This window comes from Nannospalax galili, unplaced genomic scaffold, assembly GCF_000622305.1.
Source record: "Nannospalax galili isolate Female #2095 unplaced genomic scaffold, S.galili_v1.0 scaffold1128, whole genome shotgun sequence".
Lineage (NCBI taxonomy): Eukaryota > Metazoa > Chordata > Mammalia > Rodentia > Spalacidae > Nannospalax > Nannospalax galili.
The window spans coordinates 2,016,948-2,034,627 of record NW_008358632.1 but is presented as its reverse complement, the minus strand read 5'-3'; the positions used below and the strand labels follow the sequence as shown (position 1 = coordinate 2,034,627).

Sequence of the window (17,680 nt, the reverse complement as noted above, 5' to 3'; positions counted from 1 at the left end):
TAGCTCTGCCCTTTCTTAGTAATGCAAGCATAATTTTGTTTCATTCCTTTTCCAAAAGACTCACACACTAGTTTTTAAAAATCTCTTTCCATACTTTTTATATAATATGCAAATTCTGTCATTACAGTGTAGTGTCTGTATTTTCCCTCACCCAAATAAAACACTCTGCTGCCAAAGTAAAAAGAAAACCATAACTCCAGGTGTGACAGTGCACACCTTTGATCTCAGTTCTGGGGTGGCAGAGGCAAGCAGATCTCTCTGAGTTCCAAGCCAGCCTGGTCTACATAGCAAATTCCAGGCCAGCCAGAGCTACATAAAATGAGACCCTGTCTCAAAACAAACAAAAAAACAAGAAAACCATAAACTTAGAAAATCAAAATGTAAGAGAATCAACATTATCTGTACGTTCTAAAGCGTTTCATTTGTTGTGAGTTTACCAAGGATATCAGGTGACTTTTATTTCATTTCAGATCCAGGCAGTATGATTTTTTAGTGTTTTCGTAAGATATACAGTATCAATCTAAAAGCTCCTAAAATAGGGATAGGTATGGCCCCTTTATCATCATATCCACTACATAACATAGCAGGTTCCAAAAACCACAGGACAACATGAATGAGACATTTAAGAAAATTTAGTTATGAGAAGCTAATCCAAAATTCGATTTCGATTTCCAACTATAATAGTGAGTACTACGTACATGTCTTTGTATCATAAAAATGTTTTTAATATATGTATCCAATCAGAATAAAAACTTTTTCGTACAACCCTTAACACATCAACACAATTCTTGTCTGCTTGTTTCTTCATCTCTAAGCTCTACCAACAGGACCGAGTTGGCAGGTGCTGGACAAAGTACTACAAACTACGGACGCTACTTTCCTTTCATCAAGTTTACCCGGTGGGCAGTAACGGCTAGTGGACCGGAGGGGCCATCCCGCCCAAGTCTTCGCGCCCAGGCCGGTCCGTCGACCCAACGCTGAGCTAGTCCCGCTAGGGATTGCGAAACTCGGAGCGGCCCGGGCGGAGGGGCTCGACCTCCACGCCGACAGACGCCCGAGCCAAGCCCAGCCCGCTCCCCGACGCGGCCCTCACTTGTGGGTTTGTTGGTATAGCGGATCCATCACGCCCGCCGAACCGGCCCCGGCAGCGGCTTCCTCAGAACACGTCCTCACAGCTCCACTTCCGGCTTCAGGCTTCCGGTCTCAGGACCCAGGCGCCCTCGAGCGCGCCTGATCCACGGTCGTTGCGAGGTCCAGAAAAAGTGTAACGAGAAAGGAAAGCCTGTCGGGAGGGATGGGTGTGGCTCCAGTGCTGGTCCTCTCAGAGGGCGACCGGGAGGGTTTTTGCAGAAGCCGAGCTTCAGGATTGAGTCAGGTAATCGCGAGGACAGTCGCGGGGTAGTGACGTCAGAGCCTCGGTGCCGGACCCTGCTCTTTGCACATTTCTGCTTGTCTTGGACTTAAGCCTTGGTCTTGCAGGTCAGGGGAGTTCGCGCCTCCCGCCCTTCCCCGACTCATGCTTTTCCTGACTCGAACTTGCCCACCCGCTCGCCTTCCCATCGCTCCCTGTCCCTTTCCATGTAGAGAGTGAGTGATTAGCATGTGGCCTGGTGACGTGGGAGCAATGAGTTCCTCCTGTTCAAGAGGTTGAAGGCTAGGAAAGGAAATACGATATGTATATACATAAACATGCCAAAAGGTAGAAAAATCCCAAGAAATCCGAAGAGAATGAACGGGGCCGGAGGGCTGTCTTCGGTAGGAGATTCAAGACTTGAAAGGGGTGGCCTTGGAAAGGACTTGAACACTTATCTTCAGTTAGGCCCATCTCATTTTCATCCACTCAGGCTTTTATCTACAGCTCCTCCCAAGGGAGGAGCTGTTCCTCTTCCTTTGAGGCTTCTATTTTCCTGTATCCTGCATCCCTCCCCCTTTTAGGTCCCAAAGAGACTGTCCACCCATACTCATTCATTTCCTAACATCAAATTTCCCACTTCCTCTCATTTATTGAGCATCTTTTATGTATCATGCATAGAAACAGTAGATAGGAACACCAGCAAAATACAGTCCTCAAGTCCCCCGTGGTCTATTAGGAAGGTCCATCATATCTTGAAACTGAATTTATCAAGCAGCATTTAGGCTATCACTGATACATGGATGGTTTCTTTCGAAAGGAGCAAGAAAGGTTCATGGACCAAGAAGCATAGGAATGGGGCCTTCAAAAATCAATAGGGTTTTAACTGTCTAGCATATAATAATCACGCCACAAATGTTTCTGTTGATCTGATAGCGATAAAGGAGAGGGCAGTGGGTGGAAGGAATAACTTGAACAAAGGCAAACAGGTAGAACTTGGTTTTTCTGTGGCAGGGTTTAAGGGGACTGGAATAATAATAGTATTAGAAGGAAGGTTAGAACAAAATCATGAGGTATCTTAAGTATCAGGCTTAGGTTTTTAATTGTAAATTTTTATTTTCTAGGTTGTTGAAGGACAGCAGAGGTTGGATAGGCTTTTTTAATTTCTCAAAAGGATTTTTACATCTATGTCTTATCTTCCTTAGATTCTGCAGCATCTTTTTGAGTTGGGGAAGGCAGATAAGGAGATGAATTCCAGAAGGTCTCATCTCCTCTTTGCCTCAGTCTCTTTGACTTTTGCATGTGCTTAGACCTCTGAACAGAAGGAAATGCCACCCTTCCATCTTGCTGTACTTTTAACTTCTATGTCATTAACTTCTTTTTCTTTTGTGTCTAAACCACTTTAGACAATTTGTCTCCACTCTTGACATTCTTTGTGGATGTTTTCTTTACCTTCCAACCACTCCTTCACTCTATGATTGCTCACCCTAGTCCAGTGGTCTCCCCATAAATCATCCACCATTATGTATTCATTGAGTTTATTCTATGTGTCAAGCACAATGCAAGGGCTGGAGTACAAAGATGAGTTAGATCCCATCTTCTACAGTTCTTTAATATATTGGAATGGAACTTTGTACACAAATAGTTATAGAATACTCTGGGATGAGTGTGATGTAAAGAGATAACAGAGAAGGAATGCCTGCTCTAGTTTGGGGATTTATCAGGGCTTCAAAAAGGAAGTGATACCTGAACTGAATCCTGAAAGAAAAGCCCAATGGGAAGAAAATTCAGGAGAAGGGGACAATGTAAGCAGAAACAGAGATATACTTGCAGGAAGATGGCAAATACTTTTCTATCAGTAGAACAGAATGCACACAATAGCAAGGGAAGAGGCCAAGTTTTGTAGCCATTGCAGGATTTCACCCTTGAGAATCACATGACCAACTCTGCATTCCAGCAATGGTCAAATGGGCTGTGTGGGTTGGGGGAGAGAAATTAGATAAAGGGCTATTTTATTGGTTACTAGTATCTCACTGGTGAGGGATGCTCTGGGAAGTAAGTGGGGGGGGTCGTGTGGGGTCCCAGGTAAAATTATTGTGGACCTTGTCTGTTTAGGCCATTTGACTTAAAATTTCATTGCAAAATTTGGGGCTGGAGAGATGGCTCAATGGTTAAGAGCACTGACTGCTCTTGCAGAGGACCCGGGTTCAATTCCCAACACCCACATGGCAGCTAACAACCGTCTGTAGCTCCAGTTCCAGAGAAATCTGATGCCCTCTCTGACCTCTGTGGGCATTGCACCACAGTGGTGCACTTACATACATGCAGGTAATACATTCATACACATAAAAATTAAAAAATGATAATTTTTAAAAAAGATTACAAAATTCATGGATCCATGTGAAGAACAGTGAGAATAACTGACAGAGAAGAGGAACATCTGCATTAGTTTATTCTGCAGTAAGGGCAATGAAGATCCTTTACAATATTCATGCACCCTGAATCCTTGTTTGGGCTCAGTAGCTATATCTGCTGTTCTTTATTGTCAAATTTGCTATTTCTGGCCATCATGAGAAAAAGAGAACACACTGTTATTATGTATAATGCCATGACTCTTGAGAACCTGTTTGTGTTGGTCTCAGTAGCTCTTCTTGTCCTTCTAGTTCCTGGTGCCATTTATTTAGTGCTGGCTACATCAGTATTTATGATGCTGTGTCTCCTTCATTCCACCAGTGATTACTGGCTTCCGGGGACTCAGAGTTCCTCACTATACTTTGTTAATGATGACAGTGGTTACAAGTGTTGCCTAGAGTAGTGTATGTATTAGTTACTCTTCTCCTCACTGTGACCAAATGTCTGACAAGAAGCAACTTAAGACAGGAAAGGCTTATTTTGACTCACAGTGTGAAGAGATACAGTCCATCATGGTAGGGAAGGCATGGTGACAGGCAGCCCCATGGCGACAGGAATGTGTGACAGTTGCTTACTACATCTCAGCAGACAATAAAGCAGAAAAAGGGAAGCACGGCACTCTGTTGGTTTTTTCCCTTTTTCCCTTTTATTCAGTCTGGGACTCCAACCCATGGGATAGTGTCACCCATCTTACCCTCTCAGTTATTCCTTTCTGGAAACACCCTCATAGACACACACAAAGGTGTGCCCTACGTGTTTCTTAATGCAATCAAGTTGACAATCCAATATTCACCATCACAAATTATTCACAAAATGAATAAAAAGTCCACTATTAATTTCATAGTATTAGTGGACAACAATATACCATCCAACCATGTCTCATCTTTAATTATTTTGACCCTAATCACTGTATTCCTTGGGTGCAATATTTTTGAGTGTTGACTGCACCTCTGTCTTCCATACACTGAAACCAGTTGGCTGAAGGCAGGAGGAGGATAGGTTAGGGTAGGACTGGAAGAGAAGTCCTATTCATCCAAGGAGCATCTGGCTCTCACCTGATACAGATTAAGAGTGACCCAGGAGCTCATGAAGTCACCACACTGATCATAAGGCAGAGGGGGAACTGACTGTAGAAGCCAGTCAGCCTTAGAATGTAGTAATATCAGATGCAAATAGAGATGGCCACCTCTGGAGGACTGCCGACATATGGTGCAAGCCCTATAGGGGCAGCAGGGTGAAACAGCTGGAGGTGGAGGGGCCCACACATGGTAAGGGATGCTGCCACTCCTGCTGTTCTGGTATAATACAAACCCACAGCAGCACTGTAATCATACAGCATGGAGAAAACCATAGCACTGACCCAGAAGATGACTCAACTCCTATACTACTGGTAGCCCAGAGTCCTGAACTTCGGTATCCAATGTGATTGGGAATCACCCAAATTCAACAAGTTGGTACCATTCTAAGGCCTAATACTGTGCAGTAGCACAAAAAATACTGTGCTGACCATTAGAAGCAATCTGTTGGGGTTGCTAGGGACAACCCAATAAAGCATCAGCTCTGAAAATTTTCAGAGCGTCTGATCAACCCTATGGATAGAGTGGAGGATCAGAGAGTACCCTAAAGGTAGGCTGGAGTGATCCTAGCACTAAAGAAAGACAGACAAATTTCAAAAATTGCACTACAAAATGTATGGTCCCTGGACACTTGGCCTAGGTTATGGGCCAGGGGCCTTGCTTGCATAAAATTGTATGGTAAAATAAAGATGGTTTCCATTCCTTAATACTGCAAACATGAGAGGTAGAGTTGAGTTCCATTCTCATGAATCCTGAGCTGGCCTTGTGACATGCTTGGCCAACAGAATATGCCAGAAGTGAAGTTCTAGGATTGTGAAGGCCAGGTCATAAGGAGCCTTGCAGCTTCCACCTAGCCTTCTGCAGCTACAACCTGAGCTACAAGGAAAGAAGCCCAACTTCCTTGAGACCGTCCTGTTAGAAAGGCTGGGTGCAGGATCTCTAGTCAACCTTCCCAGCTGAGCACAGGCTTCCGGCCATTCCTACCACAGAACCAGACATGGACAAAGCTTTCTTATATCCTCTATTCCAATCAGTCTGCCAACGGGATCCTACTATGTGATCAGTATAGAGTCCACATGAAACAGAAAAACTTCTCCTCTGAGCCTCTGTCAATTGCCCAAGTTCCTGTCCCACAACACCAAGAGATGAAGTAAATTGTATGATGATGTTAAGCCACTGAATCTTTATTTTCAAGGTAGGAGGGTTTGAGACAGTATCTCAGTCTGAAGCCCAAAATGGTCTCAAACTCTCTTTGTAGCGCAAGATGGCCTCAAACTCGCTATCCTGCCTCAGCTTCTCAAGTACTAGAATTAAAGGTGTGAATCACTATGCTTGACTTAAAATGCTGTATTTTTTAAGTAGTTTGTAATATTGCAAAAGATACTTGACCTCAAAAAGTTTATTTAGTTGGGGTGACAAGGAACAGGGCTTATGAAAAGCTAACAGTACACGATAATTTATAAATGTATATTGAAGGAAGAGCTGAGGATGTAGCTCTGTGGTAGAGCACCTGTCTAACGTGTGAGGCCCAGACAGCATAGCATGATTCTGGTATCCCTTCAAGCCGTCAGTGCCCCCTCTCTTCTGTATCCTGTTTACCTGTTTTCTCCTGTTGTTCCTAATGTCTCCTCCACCTATGTCATTGCATGAGCATCACGTTGTAGGACTTGTCCCCCTGTGACCATGCCTCACTTCCCCCAATGAACTATCAGAGCCATTAAGAAGCCTTGACGTTCTTCAGCCATTCTCTCCATGTTCTACAAAGTTCCCCAGAAAACCTTTCTAAACCACAGATGTGATATATAGTGAGCCTTTTGATAGCTCCCCAGTGCCTCCAAACACCACAAAACATCCTCCACTTGGCACACAGAGCCCACCTCACTGGCCTCTGCCCTAGCCATGCCATCATCCTAACTACAGTAACTGAAGCTCTCCCCACAAGGGTTTCTGCACCTTCCAGCCTTTGCATACACTGTTCCCTGTGCCTCCAACACCCTTCCCTTTGCCTGGGGCCCGAACAATTCCCACTCATTCTTCAAGCTTCAGCTCTAACTTCATCTCTCTTGGGAAGTCTCTTTGATACTCAGGCTCAGTTGGAGTCTCTCGGTCTCCTCTTGCACCTGGTACTCTTTTTTTGCACTCATAACAGGTGTCCCAATTCTCTGTCCACAGTCCTGAGGGCGGGAGATTTATCTTTTATCTCTGCATAACTCAGCATGAAGCAAGTGCTTACTAAATTAAATATCTATCCCCTGAGGCTGTGGGTGTAGCAGCACAGTATTCCCTAGCATACAGGAGGCCCTGGGTTCAATCCCCAGTATCACAAAACAGTCACCTTAAATGGATCCTATGTAACCACTCCTCCTCCCAAATATTTTTCCTGATTCAGTATTCTAGAAACTCAAAATTCTTTGAAAGTTGACTTTCAGGTGATTAAAAACTGCCTACATTACCAGGCCCTATCTCTGAATTGCAGAAGAATAAAACAAAACAAACTAACAATAACAAGAAAAATCAGCCCACAGCAGCAGAGTCATTTTTACTGAAAAAAAAAAAAAAACTTCATATAAAATGGGTACAGCACTGTTTCCTATAGGAAACATTTCCCATCTTTAAGCACATTCATGACCACATCCTATTCTGTGATTTCAACCCCTGCTGGGAGGCAGGAGCAGCATCACCATCATTTGTCTACACAGAGACACTGAGCTACAGAGAAATTAACCTGTTGGCAGAAACTTGTTAAAGGTAGAAGAGGACAAGGGACAGACTGCAGTTCCATTCCACCCTCCAGGCAGCTGCTCTATCATCCTGCCTTGTTGACTCAAAGAGTCACAAATAAACAGGACACCTCTGCTTTTGACAATAGTCCTCATCACCCTCACCAAAGCCTGAGAGACATCATCTGACCACCTCTGGTTTGCTCTGACCCTTGTGGATTGAAGCTGAGCAGACTGAGGATGACAGTTCTGAATTCAAAGGCTGTAATGAGCTGAGGAAAACAAGCATCTCCTCTCCAAACCAGGACCTACCAGGTGGAGGGGATGTTGCCCCAGGTGCTGTGGAGGTAGGACTGGGTGTCCAAGGAGGCTGCCCTCTATGGAGAGTCCGTCTCCAAACTGTCTCATGTAGCCATAACAGCCAGGAGCAAGGCAGGGAGAGAACCTGTCTAAGGAAAGCCAGTGTATTGTAAACAGGATAAAAGTCACTGGGAAGCCCCACTTATCACTGACTAATGTGTCCCCAGGTCATCAGAGACCTGGACCCCTACCAGCAGCCATGAGCAAGGAAAGAGAATTCCTGATTAACCCCCTCACCTGCATGCAGGGCCAGGGCAAAGGTCTGGCTTTTTCTCTTGTTAAATGATTCCCATGGTCTTTAGGCATTCACGGGGCCCACAGCATAGTTTCTAGAAAGCCCTTCCCTGTGTAGAGGGCCTTTGGAGTCCCCTGGAGCAGATGTCTAAATGGCATTCTTGGAAGGAGTGGAAGTCTGAGGGAGGCAGAGGTAGAGGGTCAGCCGCTTGGCTGAGACTTGAGGGATTGATTGAGAAATGTTACTCGGTGCTCAAGAATACTGATTTGGGACTGGAGGTGAGGCTGAATAGCAGAGCGCTTGCCTAGTGAGCACAAGGCCCTGGGTTTGATCCTCAGCACTGGAAAAAAAACAAAACTCTCATTCGTTCCTTATAAGTCCTTATGGGGCACAGGTATCTAATTTATAGGAAAGGAAACCTGAGGCTCAGAGGAACTGAGTCAAGGGTCCAAAGTTGTTGATCCCATTGCCCAAGGCATACTGTCTAGACCCACACAGCCCAGTATTCTGGCCAATAGCTACATGCCACTACTGAGCAACTGATCTATGGCTGGTATAAATGGAGATATGCTTTAAGTACACTAGCACCTGGCTGTCAAAGAGAATTCAAAAAGTGTGAACTAACACTAGTACTTCCTAATGTTGGTTTATGTTGAAACAAAAACACTTTGCATGCATTGGGCTAAAGAAAACCTATTTCTAAGATTAATTTCATCTGCTTTCCTCCCTCCCTTCATGCTCCTCCTCTTCCCCTCCTGGTCCTCCATTAACCCCAACCCAAAGCTTTGTTCATGCTAAGTACATGCTCTACCACTGGGCTACACCACCCACAACCCCTTTTCTTTTCTTCTTTTCTGTCTTCTAGAAATGTAAGTGAACAGCTCACATTTGCAGCTCCTGATGTTTCTGCCAGTCAGTGCTGGCCTGGCACACAGGCTCTTTGAGGGCTCGGCCTCAGTGCTGCTTCCTCCCTCCCTCCCAACCTGACAACCCAGCCCATGCGCACACTGAGTCACCCACTGTGTACTGGTTCTCCAGACCCCACAGCCCTTGTGTGTGTGCTCCTCTGAGGTCAGGGAAGAGTATGAGGAAAATCAAGGCAGGCTTCCTATTGGATGTGAATGAGGCATCAAGGCAAGAACCAAAGCAAGGCACATAAGAGGCACAAAATATAAGGAGGCCCTCACTTGGATAGCACAGGTACTGACCATAGGAGCCCTGCTTGTCTCTCTCCCTCCTGCTGGCCTCCTCCAGGTTTCAACATGGTGCCTCAGTGGCAGCTGCATGAGTACAGGGGTCTACAGGTCAACTTCCAGCAGTCCCACGGTGGTGGTTCAGTACCCTTGCTCCTGGGGTACTTAACACCCATGGAGCCAGCCTCTGCCCTTCCCTCCCAACTCAACCCCCAAATAAGGCATCTGAAGCTGGTTGTCTTGGTCAGGAGTTGGGGCCTCTTTCTCCCTTGCCTCTCCAAGCTTCCCTCCAGGAGGTATGCTACACTAATGGTGATAATCTTGCAGCTTTGAAAAGGAAGTACCCAGGACCCTGAGGCATGAGGTATGGGGCCCAAAAGGAACGCTCTGAGGAGAGGGCCAGACGGCAGCGGTCCCTCTGAGGCCTCCTTCCCGCTGCAGGCCATGGAGCCAACGTGTCCTAACATTTTCAGGCTTCCTTGCACAAGCCAGACCTCACAGAGTGAGGGGGGTGCGTGAGAAGGGGGACAAGAAGCTTGGCAGAAGGGTCGGGGCTCATCCATCAAGAACTATCAAACAGCAGGGCCATGGCCTGCCCAAATGCTTGCCTTGTTAAAGGGGCCTTCTGGGGCTCACCCACCCCCAGAATCTTAGCCTTCTGGAATTGAGCACATTCCACTGTGAGGGGATTAGAGGGTGGGCAACCTGGGCTGGCCCCCGCCTGCTCTCCCACAGTGCTGGAACTGAACTCCCTACACCCCCAACCCCAAATGGAACTGTGGTTAGGAGGCCCAGGGCAAAATAGAAATTTGTGGGGCCTTTCTGTCTGCCCCTGTTTTAAAGAAAATAGCACACACTTTGAGAGGTAATCTTTATTACGTTTTTTTCCCATTGAAATCAAGACAGTTGAATTCCACTGAAGGTCTCCAAAGCCTTTTTTATGCTAAGAGCTGGAGCTGGAGAGCTGGACGGTTCCCTTGGATAGAACAGAGGACAGATGACAGAGGACCAGTGAGGGTGTCCTTCCCTTCCAGCCTGGCACCTGCACCTGCCTGTCTTCCTAAAGCTTGGGGACAGCCAGCTGCAGGTGCCTGAATACAAAAGTCCTGTATTATATGCTGTTTCCTCCTCCATGATGTCAGTTACAGATGAACAACCATGGCTCCAAAATATTAAATGGAAGATTCTAGAAATAATGCACGCTTTAGCTCACCTTTATTACAGTATATTGCTATAATTGCTCTATTTTATGTTTAGCTATTATCTCTTACTAGTCTTAATTTATAAATTAAACTTCACTTGATCTTAGCCAAAAGGTGGAGAGGCAATTATAAGTTAACCCTATAAACATAGATGTATAGGAAAGCATGGAATATATAAGTTTCAGTACTATTTGTTTCAGGTTTCCATGGGGGAGTCTTCCTTGTGGTATGAGATGAGGGGGATCCTGACTGGGCACATACCATCCTGAGAATAGTAGAACAGCAGGGCCAGAAAGAGCCCTGAGCCTCAGCACTTGCTCACAGAGGCATCAGAGAGGCCTTGGGTTCAAATCCTGGACAGGCTACTTAGATTATGTGGACCTACCCCCTACTCCCTTTCCTTTCAGCAAGTGTTCCTAGTCTACTCCTGTATAGTGGAAAGCCATCTTGCCTTGCAACCAGAGAGACCTGGGTTGAACCAGTGAATGGCAGTGCATCCTTAAGCAAGTTGCGTGACTATTCTTTTTTTTTGGGGGGGGAGGTCTTTTTGAGACAGGGTCTCCCTATAACCACAGCTGTCCTGAAACTTGCTATGTAGACCAGGCTGGCTTTGACCTCACAGAGATCTGCCTGCCTCTGCCTCCCAAGTGCTGAGATTAAAGGCATGTGATACCATGCGCAGCTTGCGTGACTGCTCTTAAAAATTTATTTTTATTTTGTATTTATGTGTCTGTGTATGTCTATGTGTCTTGTCTGTGTCTGTATGGGTATTCCATGTGCCTGGGTACCCACGGAGGCTAGAAGAGGGTATCAGATCCCCTAGAGCTGGAGTTACAGGCAGTGATGCGCTATTTGATGTGTGTGCTCAGAACTGAACTTAGGTCCTTTGGAAGAGTATCAAGTGCTCTTAACAGCTGAACTGTTACTTTTTTTTTTTTTTTTAAAGACAGGGTCTTCCTGTAGCCTTAGCTGACCTAGAACTCACTAACTTCAGTCTCATAGAGCTCTGCCTGCTTATGCCTCCTGGATGCTGGGATTAAAGCCATGTGCCATCACGCCCAGTTGTATGATTAGTCTTAAGCAAGTTTTCGTGAGGACCAAATGAAAGCATGTATATGACAGCACTTGTCCAGACACAGTTGATGTGACTATCCCTTGCTCTGTTCCCTGCCCACCCCAGATCCCAATCACTGTTCCATTTCTCTTAGAAGCTTCACAGTAGATCCCTGATTACCCCAGTGGTTCTCTGTTCGGTGTACCTGTGGTATACTTACAGGCTGATAGCCCAAATAGTGGATCCCAGGCAGGGCTTGGCACACTCATGACACTGCAGCACTGCTTTTGCTTTTGTGCCTTTGGGAGGTGGGCTTCATATTAGTTCAGAGCATCAGTGCTGTCCCTGCATCCAAGCTTGAGCCCTGCCACTTCCTGGATAGCTGACATCAGATAAGTCACTTATCCTCTCTGTGTTTCAACCTCCTCATCTGTACACTAGGCACAGTAATTATAATAATTGTACCCTCCCTCAAAGGTTTAAGGAGGTTTATAGTCATTTGTGATAAGGAAGGACATGGGACATGTGCCATAGACATGTTTTGTGAAATGAAATTTACCTTGTAGCCTACTGGCCCCGGGAGAAAGGCTTTTTGGCAACCTTGTCCTGTGAGGGCAGGGAAGTCCTTGCTGACCCTGTGTCTGTTTTCTTATGGGAGAGGCAAGGGGGCCACACTCCAGAAAGGGCCAGATGATGGCCTCAGTTTGGCCTCCGGGTCTTGCCTCCCACCCCGCCCGTTAGACCTGGTCCCATGCGGGGCCTGGAACTCCTTCCTGGGCTGGCCTCTCAGGAGTGGGGGCTGGGTTGGGTGAACCGCTGTTCTGCGCAGGAAGGGAACGACAGGCAGGGAAGGATTTGTGACGCCCAGTCTCAGCACAAAGGTGGCTCAGGAGGAGCTTCCTCTTCAGGAGGAAGGGAGAAGGTCGGGGCCCACATCCGGCCCTGCCTGTTCCTCCCAGATGCTGTGGAAAGATGGCCTGGCCCCTCCGTCACTCCTGGGCAGGAACTTTCCTTCACACTGGGGCAGGTCCCTTGGAGGACCCTTGTTGACAGGCCTGGGCACACCCTTACAGGCCCACAATCCTGTCCTCTCTCTTGCTAGCACGTGCACACATGGTATGGGATTGCAGGATGAAGTAATCCATTAATGATTTGGCTAACCCAGGCTGCAAAACCTCACTATCTGGATACACATGGAGCTCCTGGATTGGTGGTTTAGCTCTCCGTGCTCTTCACCCGAGGTCATGGGCTGCAGATGCTGTCTTGCACCAAGGCTCACTCTCTCATCTGTGTTTGACATGTGCAAAAGAGATCACCTTATTACCCTGCAGGGCAACATTGGGCCTTCTACCTGTTGCTCGCCCTTGCATTGGTTTCTTTGAGCACCATCTTCACAGGGATCTTCTGGATTCTGTGACACAGGCTGGCTAAGAAGCTGAGCCCATCCCACTAAAGCTAGTGCAGTTTTCCTCTTTGTCCCATTTAGGAACAGACTTTAGGACCGTGGAGACCTCTTCTAAGACCCCAGACCTAGATTTTTTTTTTTTTGGTCTTTTTGAGACAGGGTCTCTCTGTAGCCCCAGCTGACCTAGAACTTGCTATGTAGACCAGGCTAGCCTTGAACTCACAGAGACCTGCCTGCCTCTGCCTCCCAAGTGCTGGCATTAAAGGGGTGCACCATCACGCTAGATTTTTTTTTGCTGGGGTTGGGCAGCTTCTGCTTTGTGTGTTAGGAAGGGAAGGCCCAGGGAAGAGATCTCTAAGGAGATAGGCGATCCCATCACCAAGAAAGGCAGACTTCTGCAAGAAACTGGGCAAGAGAGCTCTTTCTGAGATCTTTACTGAGATCCAATTTTTCCTATTATCTCCAAGCAGGGAGTGGTCCTACATTGATGTGAGGACTTCAGGCACTGAGTTTGGAACCTTGATGGAGGGTACATTGAGAACTAGAAGAGCTGATGGTGGGACAAAGTTGTGATAGCTGGTATATTCCATCTATCCATCCATTGAGTACCCACAGATAAGAAGGTTTGTTGATGGGTGCTAAAGATCCAGGGAGGAGGAAGCTATAGACCTTTATGTTTTCCAAGGAGGGACAGTATTGCTTAGGACACAGTGCCTGAGATCCCTGCCTGAAATGACTTCAGAAAGAAAAATGTCTTCTAAAATAAGGCCAGCGGTAGGGAGGCATCCAGACATGCCATCTGGGCCTTGGTGGCATCATTGAGAATTCGGATATTTTCTATCTTTCTGCCTGCCTGTCTTCCAAGTGCTTGTCAGGTTATCTTGTGGTGTTGAGGTAGCTGTCACACATTTGGAGACTGTAGGCCAACACTGTAAATAACTGAACCATAAGAGATAGTTTCTTCTTGTGACACCTTTAAAAGAGCCCTTCCCACAATCTCCTGCAGATCCTCCCTTAGCTGCCTTTGGTTAGTATGTTCCATCTGCCCATGCTCAAATGCATCTCTGTGAAAGGAAAAGGGGTGGCCACTCCTGGCTTGAGTGAGTCAGGATTTACCTCAAGCTGGGGCGGGGATTGGTGTCTGGTCAAAACTGGGATTTTTTTTTTTTTTTTATCAAAAAGAGGGGCTCTGGGAGCTAGAGAGATGGCTCAACAGTTAAGAGCACTGACTGCTCTTGCAGAGGACCCGGGTTCCATTCCCAGCACCCACATGGCAGCTACAAACCGTCCTTAACTCCAGTTCCAGGGGAATCCGAAGCCCTCTTCTGACCTCCACGGCATTGTATGACACGGGTGCACTCACATACATGCAAGCAACACACTCATACACATAAAATAAAAAAATAATAAAATATTAAAAAAAGAGGAGGGGCTCTAACTGTTGGATTGACTACTCATAGTGTCTGTTGGCAGCCAGACAAAAGATAGTATGTTTTATGTTTCTTCCCTGGCCCAGGAGCAGCATAGCAAATCCAACCCTGACTTTCTGGGCCCTCTATTCTGCCTGTTTGTTTTTTCTCTAAAAGGTCTGCTTGGCCACAAACCGCAATGTGTTTGTTGCTAAAACCTGGCTGAGTGAAAACTTCCTGCTGTTTTGTTCTATCACTCCCTGTGCCTCAGTCACACACATCACACACACACACCCCACATACACACCACATACACACACACACGTGCATGCACACACAAATTCCCCCATCTAGATTTCTGCTGCATTACTCTGAACCCCACATATTCTGGGGAAAATAAGTTCCATTGCATTTCCCCTTCCTACCACAGACCCTCAGCTCCATTTCCTGCAATGTTTGAGCAGATGTCTATGAGCCTCTGTTTCTCCATAAATAAGAGACCAGGTTTGAGCACAGCATGGACAACTGACACCTGAGCTCCCATGCCCTTGTGGGCTGCCCAGAAAGAACAGGCTTCAGAGGGCAGCACTGAGAGGCAGGCTACACATCTAGTGGATACCATCACAAGGACCAGCAGGAATTCCAACAGAAAGGTTCTGATCCCTCCAGCCCAGAGATGGAGCCTGGCAGCTGGACACTGTAGAAAGAACCTAAGGATTTATGAGACGTGCTGAGACACCACTACTAGACACATCCCTTGGGATTCTGTAAACAGCAGACTATAAGAGGTCTAGGAACTTCCCCTGCCACCTGCTACACTTAGAGCCAGAATCAAGTCCTTGGTGCAGAGCCACTGGCCCTGTGTAACAGGCCTGGTCTCTCTCCTGGTCTTGCTCTGTTCATGTCCCCAGCTGTCCTAGACCCATCTACAGTGCCTGCTTGCTGTGCTTTAAGTGGACTGAGCTTATTCTCCAGATCCCTCTACTTCAACTCCTTCCTGTTTTAGCTCAGAAGTCAACTTTTTGTTTTTGTTTTGTAAAACCTTCCTTGAGATCTGGAGTCATCTTTCCTCCTTTATGTGATTTATTTTCATTGTATTGTAGTTGATCAAAAATACATTGTTGTGAGCTCCTATCTTGTTATTGTCTTGCTCCCCTACAAATGCAAGCCCCATTGATGGTGAGACTTTGGACTGTCTTGATTCCTAACGGATCTTAGGGCCAAAAGGACAGAATTTTGCTTGTAGATGGCATTCAGTTATTTCAGCCCAGGCCACTTTTCTAGGTTGAACTGGGAAGCAAAGGCATATAAAACACCTGCTGGAGATTAACTAGAGAGGTCATCTTCTACCCCGTAGCTCCCTGCAAAGTCAAACACACTGGAGTGATGCGGGGAGAAGGAGAAGACTGTCTTGTAGCTCCTTCTTCCTCTTCTCCATCCTATTCTCTAAGGGTAATGGTACTTTCAGGGGCCTCTGTAAGTAGAAAAGGATGGGAGGAGGTTGTGTTGCTATTATGCCAAATAGTAACGCTACTTATGTACTTTCTGTACACTAGGCACTGTTCTATGTGGGTGACACAGATCACCAGACCCAATTTACAGAGGAGGATGCTGAGTCTCATGGAAGTTGAGTAAATTATTCAAGATTCCTTCATTAGGGGAGTATGGAGCAGCCTCATACTTTGACATCTTTAACCATCTTATTAGACCTCTCTCTACCTCCAGTGTGGCGTCACTACAAGAATTAAATGTGATAAGAGTCTACCCACCAAATAGCTTCCTAGCATACTCTAAATAACTACTATATTGAGCTCTCTTGCTTGCTTACTCTCTTTTTCTTTCTCTCTCCCCCCTCTCTCTCTCTTTCTCCAGTTCACCCTTTGAAAGCATACAATTCAATTATTTTTAGTATCTTCACAGCGCTGTACAACCATCACCACTGTCACTTCATTGTCTCCTCAAAACCACCATAACTATTAGCAATCCCTCAATTGCCTCCTCCCCAAGTCCTGGGCATCCATTAATCTATCTTCTGTCTTTATAGGCCATGTGGATGCTGGTGGGCTTGTAGCGTTAATGATTGGCCCTATGATTTCAGCTACCTGACACAGGATAACCAGTGGAGCTGGACAGGGAAGGGAAGGAGAGGCTGAGGTGTCTCTAGGCTCCTGAGCTGCAGCCTGAGCATTCCCCAATCCCTGGCAGGCTCAGCACAGCTCCTTCTTTACAGTTCTTTTTCTGTTGACCTCCTCCCTTAGTACACCAAGCAGCTATGGGTGCTCTGCAGTCTCCTCAGGAACCTCTTGGAGAGTCATAGTCTAGAGCATTTTACTTGAAGCTGCCAAGCCCTAGTGAGATAACATGTAGGCCCTGGCATCCCCAGCTAATGGTCCTGGCTTCAGCCAATTTCTGGGCCATACAGGTTCTAATAGGGATGGTCAGGCCAATACTATGCATCTCTATTGCTTCACAGACTCACTTCCCTCCCCGATGGGCCCTGGAATCTAGAAAAAATAGGGAACAGAGTGTCGAGGGCTGCCTTACAGTGAGAAAAATGTCACAGAAGAGAACACATGGTCTGAGGATGAGGAAACAGAACAGACGCTCATGACTTGGACTAACCTGGCCTCTGCATCCCACAATTACCAAGGTATAGTGGGGACTGGGTCTCTGCCCCCCCCTCTGCCCCTCAGGCTCAGGTTAAGCCCTGCCCTGACACCTCCACCCCGTCATTAGGCACCTGTAACTGGACCAGAGTTTCTCCAGTGGCAGGTGGCTTTTAACAAGGCAAGTGTCAGGGAGGAGCATTAAGTATCACCTGTATTATTTATAGTGGCTTCCATGCCAAATGGGAATAACTTGATCTATCAACTTACTACTAAGAAAATAAGATCTGGGGCTGGTGAGATGGCTCAGTGGGTAAAAGCAGTTACATTGTAAATCTGATAACCTGAGCTCAATCTCAGGGATCCACATAAAGATGGAGAGAATTGATTCCACAAAGTTGTACTCTGATCCCCACACATGTGGTATGGCATGCATACATTTTATATACACACACGCATGCACACATGCACACACGCACACACGCACACAAATTAAAATTGTAAATGATAATAAAATCTGGGAAAGTCATAGCTTTTTGAACCTCTGCAGCACAGAGGCCTGCTAAGGGAATCAAGAGCATGAAGAGGAGCTGAGTGCACAGCCAGGCAAGGCCGCTTTTATCCATCCTCATGTCAGACTGCAAGGTGGGCAAAACT

General features: G+C 46.4%; 1 protein-coding gene across 4 annotated transcripts in view; it reads right to left on the bottom strand.

Annotated features, from left to right (window-relative positions):
* Positions 1 to 1,241, bottom strand: part of Gosr2 (golgi SNAP receptor complex member 2) — a 21,550-nt gene extending 20,309 nt beyond the window's left edge. Inside the window, exon 1 of one of the 4 annotated variants that reach the window (XM_017795307.2) lies at positions 1,094 to 1,241. In XM_017795307.2, the coding sequence (XP_017650796.1) occupies positions 1,094 to 1,122 (29 nt within the window). In that variant the 5' untranslated portion in view covers positions 1,123 to 1,241. The other 3 variants (XM_008821918.3, XM_029558077.1, XM_008821919.3) reach the window with 3 other exon arrangements.
* Positions 1,242 to 17,680: the final 16,439 nt, after the last annotated feature.